The 15,870-nt window shown below is 45.7% G+C and overlaps 1 protein-coding gene across 2 annotated transcripts in view; it reads right to left on the bottom strand.

Annotated features, from left to right (window-relative positions):
- LOC115457647 (persulfide dioxygenase ETHE1, mitochondrial-like) overlaps positions 1-12,935 on the bottom strand; it is a 61,993-nt gene extending 49,058 nt beyond the window's left edge. For both annotated transcript variants that reach the window (XR_003939990.1, XM_030187170.1), the window contains exon 1: positions 12,877-12,935. Coding sequence is in view for 1 of the 2 variants with exons in the window: in XM_030187170.1 (XP_030043030.1) it covers positions 12,877-12,906 (30 nt within the window). In the remaining variant the exon portion in view is untranslated. The remainder of the gene's footprint in view (positions 1-12,876) is intronic.
- Positions 12,936-15,870: the final 2,935 nt, after the last annotated feature.

The following is a 15,870-nucleotide window of genomic DNA, read 5'->3' as shown; positions in this document are numbered from 1 at the left end:
GGCCATTGTTACTTTTCCACAGCTTCAGTGCATCGACGGGGCTGAAGAGGTGCTGAGAGAGGACCTGCTGAGGGGAGGAAAAGTTACTGCTGTATCTTGCTTGCATTCAAACCTGGGAAAAGGTAAACTTGGGATTGAATAGGTAATTTCATTGTTTTTTTGTTGTTGTTGTTAAATTACTCTACTTATTTAGCAAAGTCAATTTACACAACAGTGTAATCTTTAAAGTCTCCTTGGTCAGCTGCCACCTGGGGTGGATCGCCGCTGCGCACCCCCCCTCCCCCCGGGTGCATTCTTCTTACCTGCTGGGGTGCTGGGAGCAGCCGCGCGGCTGTTGGCTCTGCTGGTTCCCTGCTCCCTCTGCCCCGGAACAGGAAGTAACAGCAGAGGGAGCAGGGAACCAGCAGGCCCTGCACCCCTCCTGCAGCGTGCACCCAGGCCGGACCACCCCCATCGCCCCGTCACCAGTGTTGCCAGGTGGGCGGTTTTACCGCCCAATTGGGCGGTTTTCCGCGACCCGCCGCGGGAAATTTTTGCCCGCGGCGGGTTGCGGTTTTTTGGGCTGTTTTTGGCCTTCAGGGCGGTTTTTTCGGCCGCGGGGGGGCGGGGTTAGTGACGTTTTTGGGTGGGGTTAATGACGTTTTGGGCGGGGTTAGTGACGTGGGAGGCGGGGCCGATGACGTGGGAGGCGGGGCCGATGACGGGGAGGCGGGGCCGATGACATGGAGGCGGGGGCGATGACGGGGAGGCGGGGCCGGTGATGTGGGAGGCGGGGCCGGTGACGGCGGGGGCGGGGTTGATGACGGCGGGGGCGGGGTTGATGACGCGGGGGTGGGGGTGTCAGGGGCGGGGTTTGTGTTTGGGCGGGTTTTGGGCTGTTTTTTGGGCTTCATCGGGCTGGAAAAAAATTTTCCACCTGGCAACCCTGCCCGTCACTGTCTGTTAGGGTTTTATATAAATAGTGTTTTAGAGTCTAGTTTAGTATTTTAGGTTGCATTGTAGAGCTTGGCATAGCATCAGTTTAGAGCACAGACGCAAGTGAAGGAAGCCTCTGTTTAGTGTTCAGTTCCCTCCTTCCACCCCATCTCCCACCCACCCCAAAGCTGATCACTGATTTATAGACTCTCCAGACAATCAGGAGGAAGACATTGTAGATTGAAGTAGATTTTTTGGGGGGAGGGGCTTTTTTGCATTGGGTTAATTTAAATTCTTATTTTATATTGCTGGGGAAACTTGCTTTATTTCTTTTTATATCTTAGTAGAGAGGGCTTAATTTAATTTTCTCTTTAATGAGCTTCTTTGCTTGCTTGCACCAGGATTTCTTTTCTACCTCCATTTCAAAAGGACAGGTGACCAAAATAATCTCTTTTGAAGTCCCTGCGGTTCTGCTGGCTAGACCATGCACAAAAGAAGCCAGCTGCTACTTCAGCTTGAATCCTTCATGAAAGAAAACTGAGAGAGGAGGTGGCAAGGTTGAGAAGCATCTGAGAAAGTAAGAAATGTTTCATGAAGCATCAAAGATTTCCTGCAGTGAAGAAGAAGCAGCTGTGCTGAACGAGGATAACTGGACTCAGATCACGAGACCTGCAGGATCGATACCACAACTGCCCTTCAACTGAAGAGCAGATACGCAGCCCTGGAAGCGGAGGAGGTGACAATATTAACATCCGTAGAGCAGATAAGGGAGGAGCATTGGTCCTCCTGGATAAAAATTATTATGAAACAGAAATCTTGAATCAATTAGCAGATATTTCAACATATACTCTGCTAACAGTGGATCCGACAGAAGAAATTATTATTATTATTTATTGCATTTGTACCCCACATTATCCCACCTATTATTATTATTATCGCTGCTCCCTAAGCCTGGAATAGACTCCCTGAGCCAGTACGTCAGGCTCAGTCCCTGGCTGTCTTCAAGTCTAGGCTTAAAGCCCACCTCTTTGCTACTGCTTTCGACTCCTAACCATGACTCTCTTACTCAACACCCTCACTTATCACCCCTACCACTGCAATTTCTCCACCCCTAACTGTCTGTTCGTCTGTTCAATTTAGATTGTAAGCTCTGTTGAGCAGGGACTGTCTTTTTCATGTTGATTTGTACAGCGCTGCGTAAGTCTAGTAGCGCTATACAAATGTTTAATAGTAGTAGTAGTAGTAGCATCCCAGAGAGAGAAAGAATTGGAGCTCGAAATTCCCCAAAGTTGCTGGATCAGAGGGACCAAGATGTGTGTACAAAGTCAGTTGGGATAATTTGATGGTTAGCTAAAATCAAGGAACTCCTTTGTATAGTTAAGCAAGAGATAAGGAACTGATCTAAGTTACACTATGTGAAGCAAACTAGTCCAGGTCATGGCGTAGCCAGACAGCCAGTTTTGGGTGGGCCTGAGCCCAAAGTGGGTGGGCACAACATTTTCTCTGCTCCGCCCTACCTCCACCTCAAAATATAAATACTTTAGCTAATGAGGATCCTCAAGCTCAGTCAGCTGAAGACTTTCTCTGAAGGTGGCCAGAACTCTCTTTTACCAAGCTTGGCAGGCAGCAGCAATGACCCTAAGCCACTGATGCCAGCACCCCACACATGCTTAGCTGTCGATGGCTCAAGGATGCTGTTGCCAGAGCTTGGTAGAAGGGAGCTCTGGCCGCCTTTGGAGGAGGTCCTTAGCTGAGGATGTCTGGGAATCCTCACCACCTATACAGCAAGGGTTAGGACTGGTGTTAGACCTGCTTGGGCCCAGGTCAGAAAATAAAAGAGGGCTCCCCTCCCTGATTCCTTCTCCTTTTTGCCTCCCCTCCAATTTCCCACCTGCCATTACTATCACACCAACAGACCCTCACCAAATACAGAACAAGGGATCACAAATTAGAAATAAAAATATTTAGACAAAAATTGAAAAGGAACCCCAAGAAGTTAAACATAGCATTACTGCAACACTGGAGACATAAAACAGAGATGCATTTCATTTTCTACAGAACACAATACAAAGGCATTTGCTATGCACATTTCCAAAAGCTAACATATTCCATTTAAAACATTCAAAATAAAATGCTTTGTTTCTACCTTTGTTGTCTGGACATTTTATTTTTCCATCTTGCTGGTTCCAATTTCGCTTTTCTGCTTTCCTCTCTGTCGTCTAAGTACATAAGTAATGCTACATTGGGAAAAGACCAAGGGTCCATCGAGCCCAGCATTCTGTCCACGACAGCGGCCAATCCAGGCCAAGGGCACCTGGCGAGCTTCCCAAACATACAAACATTCTATACATGTTATTCCCGGAATTGTGGATTTTTCCCAAGTCCATTTAGTAGCGGTTTATGGACTTGTCCTTTAGGAAACCGTCTAACCCCCTTTTAAACTCTGCCAAGCTAACCGCCTTCACCACGTTCTCCGGCAACGAATTCCAGAGTTTAATTACGCATTGGGTGAAGAAAACTTTTCTCCGATTTGTTTTAAATTTACTACACTGTAGTTTCATCGCATGCCCCCTAGTCCTAGTATTTTTGGAAAGCGTGAACAGACGCTTCACATCCACCTGTTCCACTCCACTCATTATTTTATATGCCTCTATCATGTCTCCCCTCAGCCGTCTCTTCTCCAAGCTGAAAAGCCCTAGCCTCCTTAGTCTTTCCTCATAGGGAAGTCGTCCCATCCCCGCTATCATTTTAGTCGTCCTTCGCGGCACCTTTTCCAATTCCATTATATCTTTCTTGAGATGCCGCGACCAGAATTGAACACAATACTCAAGGTGCGGTTGCACCATGGAGCGATATAACAGCATTATAAAAGACTAAAAACCTTTCTGTTCCTAAAGACTGCTTCATAATCCATTGACTTCTACCTCCTAGTATCATCCATTATCCTTTCCTATAATGTTTTTGGTCTCATGCTTTTTACCAATGGTCTCTAATTGTTCTCATACCTCACACTAACATTATCGGCTTTTGTCTCACCTAGAATGTAAACCGCACTGAACCCTGGAACGGGGATATTAGCGGTATACAAGAATTGATTTGATTAAAAGTAACTGAAACTGGGAGGGGGGGAGGGGAGGATCAGGAAAACTCATGACTTCCCTGGAATTCAGACTCAATTTGAAGTTTAATTTCCCCGATACACAGGGATTCTGTCCAGGATCTCCAGTTCTTGGCTTTTGGCTAAGAGGGGAGTCTCCATCTGTTGGGAAACTGTGAAACTCACCAGAAGACTTCTGGGGCACTCTAGCAGTGACTTCTCTGAAATTCAGACTCAATTTGAAGTTTAATTTCCCTGATACACAGGGATTCTGTCCAGGATCTCCAGTTCTTGGCTTTTGGCTAAGAGGGGAGTCTCCATCTGTTGGGAAAATGTGGAACTCACCAGAAGACTTCTGGGGCACTCTCGCAGTGACTTCTCTGAAATTCAGACTCAATTTGAAGTTTAATTTCCCTGATACACAGGGATTCTGTCCAGGATCTCCAGTTCTTGGCTTTTGGCTAAGAAGGGAGTCTCCATCTGTTGGGAAACTGTGGAACTCACCAGAAGACTTCTGGGCACTCTAGCAGTGACTTCTCTGAAATTCAGACTCAATTTGAAGTTTAATTTCCCTGATACACAGGGATTCTGTCCAGGATCTCCAGTTCTTGGCTTTTGGCTAAGAGGGGAGTCTCCATCTGTTGGGAAAATGTGGAACTCACCAGAAGACTTCTGGGGCACTCTAGCAGTGACTTCTCTGAAATTCAGACTCAATTTGAAGTTTAATTTCCCTGATACTCAGGGATTCTGTCCAGGATCTCCAGTTCTTGGCTTTATAGCTAAGAGGGGAGGCTCCCTCTATTGAGAAAACTGTGGAACTGCAGGCCACTGGCTCAAAAGAGGTAGGAGTTGTGGACCTGGCAAGAAAAAGGACCCCTAGAAGCACCCCCAGAAGACGGTAGTGAAGCAGGCCTTGGGGTCAGGGAGGCCACTGGGAGCAAGCTCAGGGTAGAAAAACTGCCATTGAGGAAGCTCCTGGGAGTGCAATCAGTACTCAGAGTTCAGCAGCAGAGACTGGTCAAGCCAGACTGACTCAGCTCTCATTGGAGGTCCAGCAGCCACCAGTCCAGAGTGCTCCAGCCAGATGGTCTGGTGGGGAAGGACAAGGGCAAAGACTCCGAAAAGGCGTGAGGGGGGCATAGATAATACTGCCTCTCCAATAAAAAGGCTTAATGAAGGACCAAGAGATGTGCTTGAAGCTGCCACATTGGCAAGGACAGTACTTGGGTTCAAGAGTTGTTTAGTTGTTTGATTATTCAACACCATTCACTCAGAAGACTAATTATCACAAATACTTCTCATTAGCAAATATCATAACGCCTCATATATATAAATTGTAAGTAGTTCAATAGTGGTCTTTTTGAATTTTAGGGGGGGGGGGGGACCCATTATTACTTTTTTTCCCCAGATGGAGGCACCAGGTGTCAATACTTCCAGGGCCCCATGGAGCCTGCTCAAGGGATACTCCAACTAGGTCAGCCCTGAACTCAGGGACTCTCACAAGAGGGTGTTACCTAAGTTCACAGATCTAATGGAAGAAAACCAGGACTGGATCAGCCTCTCAGTGCTAATCTGGATCAGGTGGTAGTCCCACCTCCATCTTAGTTGCAGTGTTTTCCCAATGCATTGTGAGATATGTGTCACTGTATTAACCTCTGGGGGGAAAAATGAGGGGCCACCAGCAATGCAATCCAACTGATTCCAAATGCAGAATCCAACACAATCTGGTTCCACCTTTTGATCATGCCTGGTTTTTGAATTTGCGCACCAATGCATTCTGGGACCTGTAGCCCTGTCTCTTCCATTTGCCATCAGCACTACAAGGAGACGTCCAAAAACTGAAATTGGCTGAAAGCCTTGGCTGTGTCCTTGTCCTTGGCTAGAGCAATAGATAGAATCAGGAACTACAAATCCCACACTGCTTTGGGATGTGAATTCAAAATCAGAACCGGCCAAAAAGTCTCCCTCCTGGAACTGGGTAACTCAGCAGATCAATTACTCAGGGGCTTGAAGGCATATGCATTTTATTTACACGGACACAGAGACTCTTGAGTCCATGCAGCAGACAGCTAGTAACCAAAGTCAGCTGGATGCTGGATCCCTTGGCAGCTCCGTAGATATCAGACAGAACTCCCTATATACTAAAAAAAACTCTGCTCTTCACCTGTCCTAGTTCCTATGTGGACTAATTTAAAATGAGAGGCTTGTGCTGTGTTATTCTCCTTTGCGATAATTAAACCTGGGAGACTGCGCTGAATCAGAAACCAAGCAGTGTAACTAGTTTACAGAGCACTGAGATCTTCTCAAAAAATGAACTAATCTCACCTCAGTGGTGCATAAATTGCTTACCAGAAAAAAAAAATAATAATTGGACAGACTGGAGGAGCCAATTGTCTTCTGTTGCAATACTTAGCATGCCCCTTTCTCCCATTATACTGACACCATGTGACCACTGTCGATATTGCAGCCTCTAATACCTCTATGATTCTAACACTCTGTGGCTCCTGCTAGTACTGCAGCCTTTGATTAATCCATTATTTCTACTTACCATTTCTGTAGATCTATTAAGACACATGCCACTGAACAGCTACACATAAGGGGCAGTTCCTGTTTCACGAAGCTTACATTGGCACCCTGTGGCAGCTGCTGGTTATTGCCACTTCTAATTAATAGGGCTGTGCATTTTTTGTTATTTTGTAATAGCACTATTATGAAGCAAAATAACACAAAGAAAACCCAACATAAAATGAAAAAACAAATAGTCCAGATTGAAACTAAATGAATATTTTCTACCTGCACACCTCTACAAATCTATTTTACTGACACCTTGTGGCTGCTGTTAGTTATTGAACTCTCTGATTAATTTCATATATTGACACCCCATGGTCATTACTGGTATTGCAATTTGCCTTCTGATATGTTCACACACAGATGACATGCATATTTCCTGATAACATACAGCACTCTTATCTGGCTGTCTAAAAGAAAGTCATGGACCTTGAGTACTGTGCATCTCCCCACACTGAAGGTAAAAGAAGCTGTAATCATGGGATTATCTACTTATGCTATAGTGCGCATAACAGATGCACCCAGAAAAGTCAGAAGGCCATCAACTGATTGTCCTGAGATCCAGCCAGCACTGGACTAGAACAGTAGACATAGTTCACAGATTCTTGGCATTTACCTTGAACAAGTGAAGTATTCCCAAATTGTCCTTAACAAAGAAGAATCTCTTGGCTTATGCTTGGAACCTTACATAAGTACATAAGTATTGCCACACTGGGACAGACCAAAGGTCCATCAAGCGCAGTATCCTGTTTCGAACAGCGGCCAATCCAGGTCACAAATACCTGGCAAGATCCCAGAAAAGCTCAATACATTTTATGATGCTTATCCCAGAAATAAGTAGTGGATTTTCCCAAGTCAATTTAATAATGGACTATGGATTTTTCCTTTAGGAAGCCGTCCAGACCCTTTTTAAACACCGCTAAGCCAACCGCCTTTACCACATTCTCTGGCAACAAATTCCAGAGTTTAATTACACATTGAGTGAAGAAAAGATTTTTCCGATTTGTATTAAATTTACTACTTTGTAGCTTCATCGCATGACCCCTAGTCCTAGTATTTTTGGAAAGAGTAAACAAATGATTCATGTCTTCCTGTTCCAGCAGGACACAAATCACACCTTTGAATCATTGGGGGTTGAAATTCCATGTTGTAGCTGGGTCACCCATCCAGGACCCAGCCAGGCTAGACCCTGCTTAGCTGCCTCTTCCTCCACACGACTGTTGCCTTCACTCCACCACAATCTGGCTCCTCAGCCTTGGCTCCAGGCCCTGTGAATTCTCAGGACTTCCTCCTCCCTCCGTTCCTTTCACAGAGGCACATTCAAAGCCCAATGTTTATAAGTAAGAGCTTTTATTTTCTGGCTTCAAATCAACAAAACACCCTTCACTCCAGGTTGTTTAGGCTAGCAGGCCAGAGCACAATTCAGGTTCAACACAGTCAAATTCAGGTTCAAAAACAGTCCATATAACTTCAAACTCAGGTTCAAAAATAGTCCATATAACTTCACTTCACTTCACTTTAGCTCAGATTACTTCACTTAGGGAACAGTACATTATCAGAGGGAAAAACCAAATAGCTTGGTAGGTTGCAGCCCAGACCTTTTTAGTATGAAACAGTTTACACAGAATAAAATTGCAGAGCATATACAAAAACATGGACTGATGAGACAAAGTCAGCACGGATTTAGTGAAGGGAAGTCTTGCCTCACCAATCTAATGCATTTTTTTGAGGGGGTAAGCAAACATGTGGACAATGGGGAGCCGGTTGATATTGTATATCTGGATTTTCAGAAGGCGTTTGACAAAGTGCCGCACGAAACACTCCTGAAGAAATTGCAGAGTCATGGAATCGGAGGTAGGGTATTATTATGGATTAAGAACTGGTTGAAAGATAGGAAGCAGAGAGTAGGATTGCGTGGCCAGTATTCTCAGTGGAGGAGGGTAGTTAGTGGGGTCCCGCAGGGGTCTGTGCTGGGTCCGTTGCTTTTTAATGTATTTATAAATGACCTAGAGATGGGAATAACTAGTGAGGTAATTAAATTCGCCGATGACACAAAATTATTCAGGGTCGTCAAGTCGCAGGAGGAATGTGAACGATTACAGGAGGACCTTGCGAGACTGGGAGAATGGGCGTGCAAGTGGCAGATGAAGTTCAATGTTGACAAGTGCAAAGTGATGCATGTGGGTAAGAGGAACCCGAATTATAGCTACGTCTTGCAAGGTTCCGCGTTAGGAGTTACGGATCAAGAAAGGGATCTGGGTGTCGTCGTCGATGATACGCTGAAACCTTCTGCTCAGTGTGCTGCTGCGGCTAGGAAAGCGAATAGAATGTTGGGTGTTATTAGGAAGGGTATGGAGTCCAGGTGTGCGGATGTTATAATGCCGTTGTATCGCTCCATGGTGCGACCGCACCTGGAGTATTGTGTTCAGTACTGGTCTCCGTATCTCAAAAAAGATATAGTAGAATTGGAAAAGGTACAGCGAAGGGCGACGAAAATGATAGTGGGGATGGGACGACTTTCCTATGAAGAGAGGCTGAGAAGGCTAGGGCTTTTCAGCTTGGAGAAGAGACGGCTGAGGGGAGATATGATAGAAGTGTATAAAATAATGAGTGGAATGGATCGGGTGGATGTGAAGCGACTGTTCACGCTATCCAAAAATACTAGGACTAGAGGGCATGAGTTGAAGCTACAGTGTGGTAAATTTAAAACGAATCGGAGAAAATTTTTCTTCACCCAACGTGTAATTAGACTCTGGAATTCGTTGCCGGAGAACGTGGTAAGGGCGGTTAGCTTGACGGAGTTTAAAAAGGGGTTAGATAGATTCCTAAAGGACAAGTCCATAGACCGCTATTAAATGGACTTGGAAAAATTCCGCATTTTTAGGTATAACTTGTCTGGAATGTTTTTACGTTTGGGGAGCATGCCAGGTGCCCTTGACCTGGATTGGCCACTGTCGGTGACAGGATGCTGGGCTAGATGGACCTTTGGTCTTTCCCAGTATGGCACTACTTATGTACTTATGTACTTATGGTTACACAGCTTTATTCCCACCTGGTTCAGGCTGGGTTTCAATTGTGCCCAGCTCTCTTTCTCCCCCACAGGCTGCGCCTGTTTCCTCTTTAGTAGAGATTTCCCCCAGTGCCTCAGCCTCTCTCCTCCGGTCTTCCACCAGTCTCTCCAAGGTACAGCTAGCCACCCTCTTACAGCAGCTTTTTGGGTTTGAGCCAGGGCTCCAATCTCCATCTGTTCCTCCCCTAGTCCTTCAGTAATCTCCATTTTATCCTCCTCTTCAACTTCCCCTGCCCCCAATCTCTCCAGCTGGCCCTCATCACCTTCCTCAGAGACCATTTCCCAATCTTCTATCTCCTTCCCTAACTCTTGCACAGCCGGGTGGGGAAGAGAAGGATTCTGGGACTGGTAGTTCCTCCCCTTCTTCCTTAACCCAGCCAACCTCTCTGCCTCCGGTAGCCCAGCTTTCTGAATGTGGGTGTTGTGCACATGAAATCTGCCCCGTTGGGATTCCCCGGCTCCCTGTACCCCCTTTCTTCGTGCCTTCCCGGATCCCCTTTCACCTGCACTCTCACAATGTATAAAAGGGAAAAGGACGGTGATAGGAGTGTACTACCGTCCACCTCGCCAGGATGAGTAGGTAGACGCAGAAATGATAAAAGAAATCAGAGACGCAAACAAAATGGGCAATGTGATAATAATGGGTGACTTCAATTATCCAAATATAGACTGGGTAAATCGGGACACGCTAGAGAGGTACAATTCCTTGATGAAATCAAGGACAGCTTTATGGAGCAGCTGGTGCAGCGCTGCGTATGCCTTGTAGCGCTATAGAAATGCTAAATAGTAGTAGTAGTAGTAGGCTACTAAAGTGATCAGTGGTCTTCGTCATAAAATATACGGATACAGACTTAAAGATCTCAATATAATACTTTGGAAGAAAGGCAGGAGAGGGGAGATATGATAGACATTTACATACCTCTGTGGCATAAATACACAGGAGACAAGTCTCTTTCAATTGAAAGGAAGGTGAAAAGGGGATAGACTCATCAATAATCTAAGGAAATACTTCTTTATGGAAAGGGTGGTGGATGCGTTGGCCTCCCAGAGGAGCTGGTAGAGACCAGGACTGTATCTGAGTGAGTTCAAGAAAGCATTGGGACAAGCACAGAGAATCTCTGAGGGAGAGGAAGCGGTTGTAGAGCTTATCAGATAGATCTTTATCTGCTGCTGTATTAGGTTTCTCTGTTTTTGTGGCCTCTAAGGCCTCGGGATCTTGGGGCCAGAGTTAAAAGGGCATCTCCCCTTTATCCCTACAATCTACCCATTGAGAACTTTCACATGCTGGTATATGCACTGTATTGCAGCTGCTTCTGGTGGGTTTTGTCATCCCCGGGCCCGGTGTAGCAGCTATCCAGCTCCCCTGCAAATAATCTTCATGTGGCAACTGTTCCCCTGTGGATAATCTTCCTAGCTTTAGAGGTGAAAGCTGAGAGAAAGGCAGTATGACAACATATCTATTTCAGTTGGTAGCTGAGTCACAGTGAACTAGCAGAAGCTCCTTCCTGCCCTGTTGTAAGTCATGAATCCTTCCTTTTTCCATCCTGCCCAAAGGCCTGACCGGTTCAACCCAAACAGGGATGCTTCCTGGCCTTCAAGAGGTTTCTTCGCCCTGCTGGAAATGACTGCCATGAGTTTTGCTGGAAGTTCATATCTCTTATATGGATTATCAGCTTCAAGAAAAAGCTAGAGCCCAGGAGACAGAATTTTTACAGATTCCTGCAAAAATAATAGAGATGTTGGTGGTCTCGGATGCCAGCCTCGTCATTCAAGCAGCTGTGACTCACACCCCAACGCTTTCAAGCAACCTCTGTGGCCAAACCTTCATTTTCTCCAGTGCATTTTCCATGTGAGATAAGACTGGGGATACCACCTTGCTCCGGTAGAACTAGAGGACATGAAATGAGATTGAAGGGGGGGGGCAGAGTCAAGAAAAATGTCAGGAAGTATTTTTTCACGGAGATAGTGGTGGATACTTGGAATGCCCTCCCGCGGGAGGTGGTGGAGAGGAAAACGGTAACGGAATTCAAACATGCGTGGGACAAACATAAAGGAATCCTGCTCAGAAGGAAGGGGTCCCCAGAAGCTTAGCCGGTGGTGGGAGGCAGGGCTGGTGGTTGGGAGGTGAGGATAGTGCTGGGCAGACTTATACGGTCTGTGCCAGAGCCGGTGGTGAGAGGCGGGGATAGTGCTGGGCAATATGCCAGAGCCGGTGGTGGGAGGCGGGGCGGGTGGTTGGGGGGCGGGGATAGTGCTGGGCAAACTTATACGGTCTGGGTCCTGAAAAAGACAGGTACAAATCAAACACAGGTACACAAAAAATGGCACATGTGAGTTTATCTTGTTGGGCAGACTGGATGGACCGTGCAGGTCTTTTTCTGCCGTCATCTACTATGTTACTATGTCACTAGGCATGGGCTAATCCAGTTCTGGTTTTGCCCCAGTGCATGTAGGGATTTGTTGTCCTGCTTTTTAACAGGGATGGGGGGGGGGGGGGGTGTTGAAGAGTTTTCCTAGCTAGCATGACTTGTGAGTAAATACAGCTTTTATATAAACTAGAACTAGGGGGTATATAATTAAGCTACTAAGTAGTAAATTTAAAACATATCAGAGAAAATATTTCTTCACTCAACTTGTAATTAAACTCTGGAATTAATTACCAGAGAATGTGGTCAAAGCAGTTAGCTTAGCAGGATTTTAAAAAGATCTAGGAAATTTCCTAAAAGTCCATAAGCCATTATTAAGATGGACTTGGGAAAATTCACTGTTCCCAATATGGCAACGCTGATGTTCTTATGCATCTTCCCTACTTCAGATCATTCCCATGGCCCGCAGGACAGATGGACACTACCACACCTACACAGCTATTTAGGTAGTCAAATGAGGGCTGCATGGGATCATTCGCTTTGATTGTCTAGGACTTATGGAATCTGGGAGTCACGTTCCTTAATGTCCTTCTCACTGTGACTGATAAAGAAAAGAGCAGTTAACTTTGCCTCTCAGATAACTAATCAGCCCTTGGTGATGTTTCCCAGGTGCCAGTGCAGAAGCATTCAAGTAAAGGGACCAGATGGTTCACCCCCAAAGCACTGTGACTTTGTTCCTCTGTTTTCTCTAGATATGGCAGGAAGTGGAACTATCATAGACAAGAACTAGTTCAGCCTGTTAACTTTTCTAAAACATTCTGTTTTCTGTTCTGTTGTGCCAGTGATCGTCAGTCTCTTACCTGCCTGAAGATTAATCCTGCTGCTGTCATGACCGGCTTTGCACTTCCTTCTTTGCTGTCTTGAGAGACAGCCTGCAGCTAACATGCCACTCCCTGCTCTGTCCCTCCTTTCTCTCCTCCCAGCAACCACACTGAATAATCTTGCTTCTCCCTGCACCTGCCAGACCTTACCCATGGCAATAAGGTGTTATGATTTCGGTTCTGTGTGCTGCTTATCCGAGGGGGGATTTTAGCTAACTCAGAACTGAAATCCTTGCTAGATAAAACTTTTGGGGAGGTTGTAAAACCCAGTTCAAACAGTTTTATCAATTTTTTTTTTTAGAATAGCAAATAGCAACAGAAAAAAGGTTGTGAATTCCAACAGATTTAAGCGTGGGGAAAGGGGCTGCAGATACTTTAAGCCAGGGGTTTCGCATTCAGATCTTTCCAGCTGAGCAGTAGCTGGTTGGATTTTCAGATATCCACAATAAGGGCCAGATTCTAAATGTGGCCCTTAAAAAATCTGCATGGAAAACATTTCCACTTAAGCGTATTCTATAAGCATCGCCTAGATCAGTGATGGGCAACCTTTTGAGCTTGGTGTGTCAAAATTCACCAAAAAACCGAGCATAACTCGGGTGGTGTGTCACTTCAAGAAAAATCACTGCTACTAGGACCGCCCCCGGGCCCCCCCCTACCTGAGATCGCTGCCCACCCGAGGTCGCCGGGCCCCCCCGCCACCCGCTACCGGGCCCGGAACTAACCTTAAAGCCTCCTTTCACGTTGCAGCAAGCAGCAGCAGGGCAGACCTCTCCTCCTTCCTTCTGTGCTCTGTCCTGCTGCTGCTTGCTGCGACGTGAAAGGAGGCTTTAAGGTTAGTTTCCGGGAGCGAGGAGGGAGGGCGGACCACACTGCGGCGGCGCCGCATGTCATCGAAAATGGCTACGCATGTCAGTGCTGACACGCGTGTCATAGGTTCGCCATGAGGGTCCTAGATTTAGCTGTGGTATATAGAATACACTTAGTCGATATCTTAGAGCCTAAAACTATGCACATCCATTTACACCAACAAAAATGTGGCGTAAATCCTATAGATTTCCGGCTAGAAGATAACCGGCTATATCACACAATATAGCCGGCTATCCCCGAATATTAAACGCATAGCCGGCTATTGTAAGCAGTCACATCAGGCCACGTAAATAGCTGAAATTTCTTTGACCTGTTTAAATTTAACCGGCTATCTCACTTTGCTACCATAGATGGTTAAGTTTACACCGCCCAAAAATAAACCGGATATTCAATGTTAGTCACCGGAATCAGCCCAGCATTGAATATCCGGGCTGACCGCTGACCATAGGAGTTATACTACCCCTCTCCTCAAGTCGCTTCACTGGCTCCCTATCCGTTTTCACATCCTGTTCAAACTTCTTCTACTAACCTATAAATGTACTCACTCTGCTGCTCCCCAGTATCTCTCCACACTCGTCCATCCCTACACCCCTTCCCGTGCACTCCACTCCATGGATAAATCCTTCTTATCTGTTCCCTTCTCCACTACTGCCAACTCCAGACGTCGCGCCTTCTGTCTCGCTGCACCCTACGCCTGGAATAAACTTCCTGAGCCCCTACGTCTTGCCCCATCCTTGGCCACCTTTAAATCTAGACTGAAAGCCCACCTCTTTAACATTGCTTTTGACTCGTAACCACTTGCCTCCACCTACCCTCCTCTCTTCCTTCCCGTTCACATTAATTGATTTGCTTACTTTTTTTCTTGTCTATTAGATTGTAAGCTCTTTGAGCAGGGACTGTCTTTCTTCTATGTTTGTGCAGCGCTGCGTATGCCTTGTAGCGCTATAGAAATGCTAAATAGTAGTAGTAGTAGTTAGCCGGGCTCCCTCCTACAATCTGAATATCAGCCCCCACTAACCTGTTGAAAGGTATTTTTTCTTGGTCGCAGACCTCCTAATTTTTTCTTGTTCTTTGATGTTTATTTTATTACATTTATACCCCACGCTTTCCCACTCATGGCAGGCTCAATGCGGCTTCCATGGGGCAATGGAGGGTTAAGTGACTTGCCCAGAGTCACAAGGAGCTGCCTGTGCCTGAAGTGGGAATCAAACTCAGTTCCTCAGGACCAAAGTCCACCGCCCTGGTCGGCCCTTGCAGATCACCAATGTGGCCGCGCAGGCTTCTGCGAGTCTGACGTCCTGCACATATGTGCAGGACGTCAGACTCACAGAAACAGAAGCCTGCGCAGCCTTCTACGTGGAATGTTGCTAGTGGAATAGCACATTCATGTAGAATCTCCAATAGTATCTATTTTATTTTTGTTACATTTGTACCCTGCCTTTCCCACTCATGGCAGGCTCAATGCGGCTTACATGGGGCAATGGAGGGTTAAGTGACTTGCCCAGAGTCACAAGGAGCTGCCTGTGCCGGGAATCGAACTCAGTTCCTCAGTTCCCCAGGACCAATGTCCACCACCCTAACCACTAGGCCACTCCTCACGCCATGTTTAACCATGTCACTGTGTTTCATTTATAGTTTTCCCCGTTTTTAAAAAAATTTCTTATTTAAAGTTTATATATGATATTGATGTGTCATCAATTCTTATCTCTCTGCGCATTTTAAGATTTTAAGTCTTCATCTGCAACCCACACCTGGTTTTGTCTTATCCATGTTCTTAATTTTGCTAATTTATGTTTCCTTTTGAGAACATTTCATGCATTTTTGTATTTACAATTTATTTGATGCTTTTTCCTCAATTATAATCTATGCTTTTATAGATGTCTTTTACGTTAATATATCTATAATATTCTTTTACGATTATTGGTGTTCACAATTTATAGTATATTTATGTTATTGTTTTATATTTGGCTTTGTAGACTCCTGAAGAAGGCGCTACGGCGCCGAAACATGGCTGTGTTGAGTCAACCTGTTACAATAAATATTATACTTTTTTCAAATATACGTCTCCCCTATTGATTGGAAAGAGCCTATCTTTCCCCACTCTTC

Source organism: Microcaecilia unicolor, chromosome 14 (assembly GCF_901765095.1).
Source record: "Microcaecilia unicolor chromosome 14, aMicUni1.1, whole genome shotgun sequence".
In the NCBI taxonomy this organism is placed as follows: domain Eukaryota; kingdom Metazoa; phylum Chordata; class Amphibia; order Gymnophiona; family Siphonopidae; genus Microcaecilia; species Microcaecilia unicolor.
This window is presented reverse-complemented; position numbering and strand designations above follow the sequence as displayed.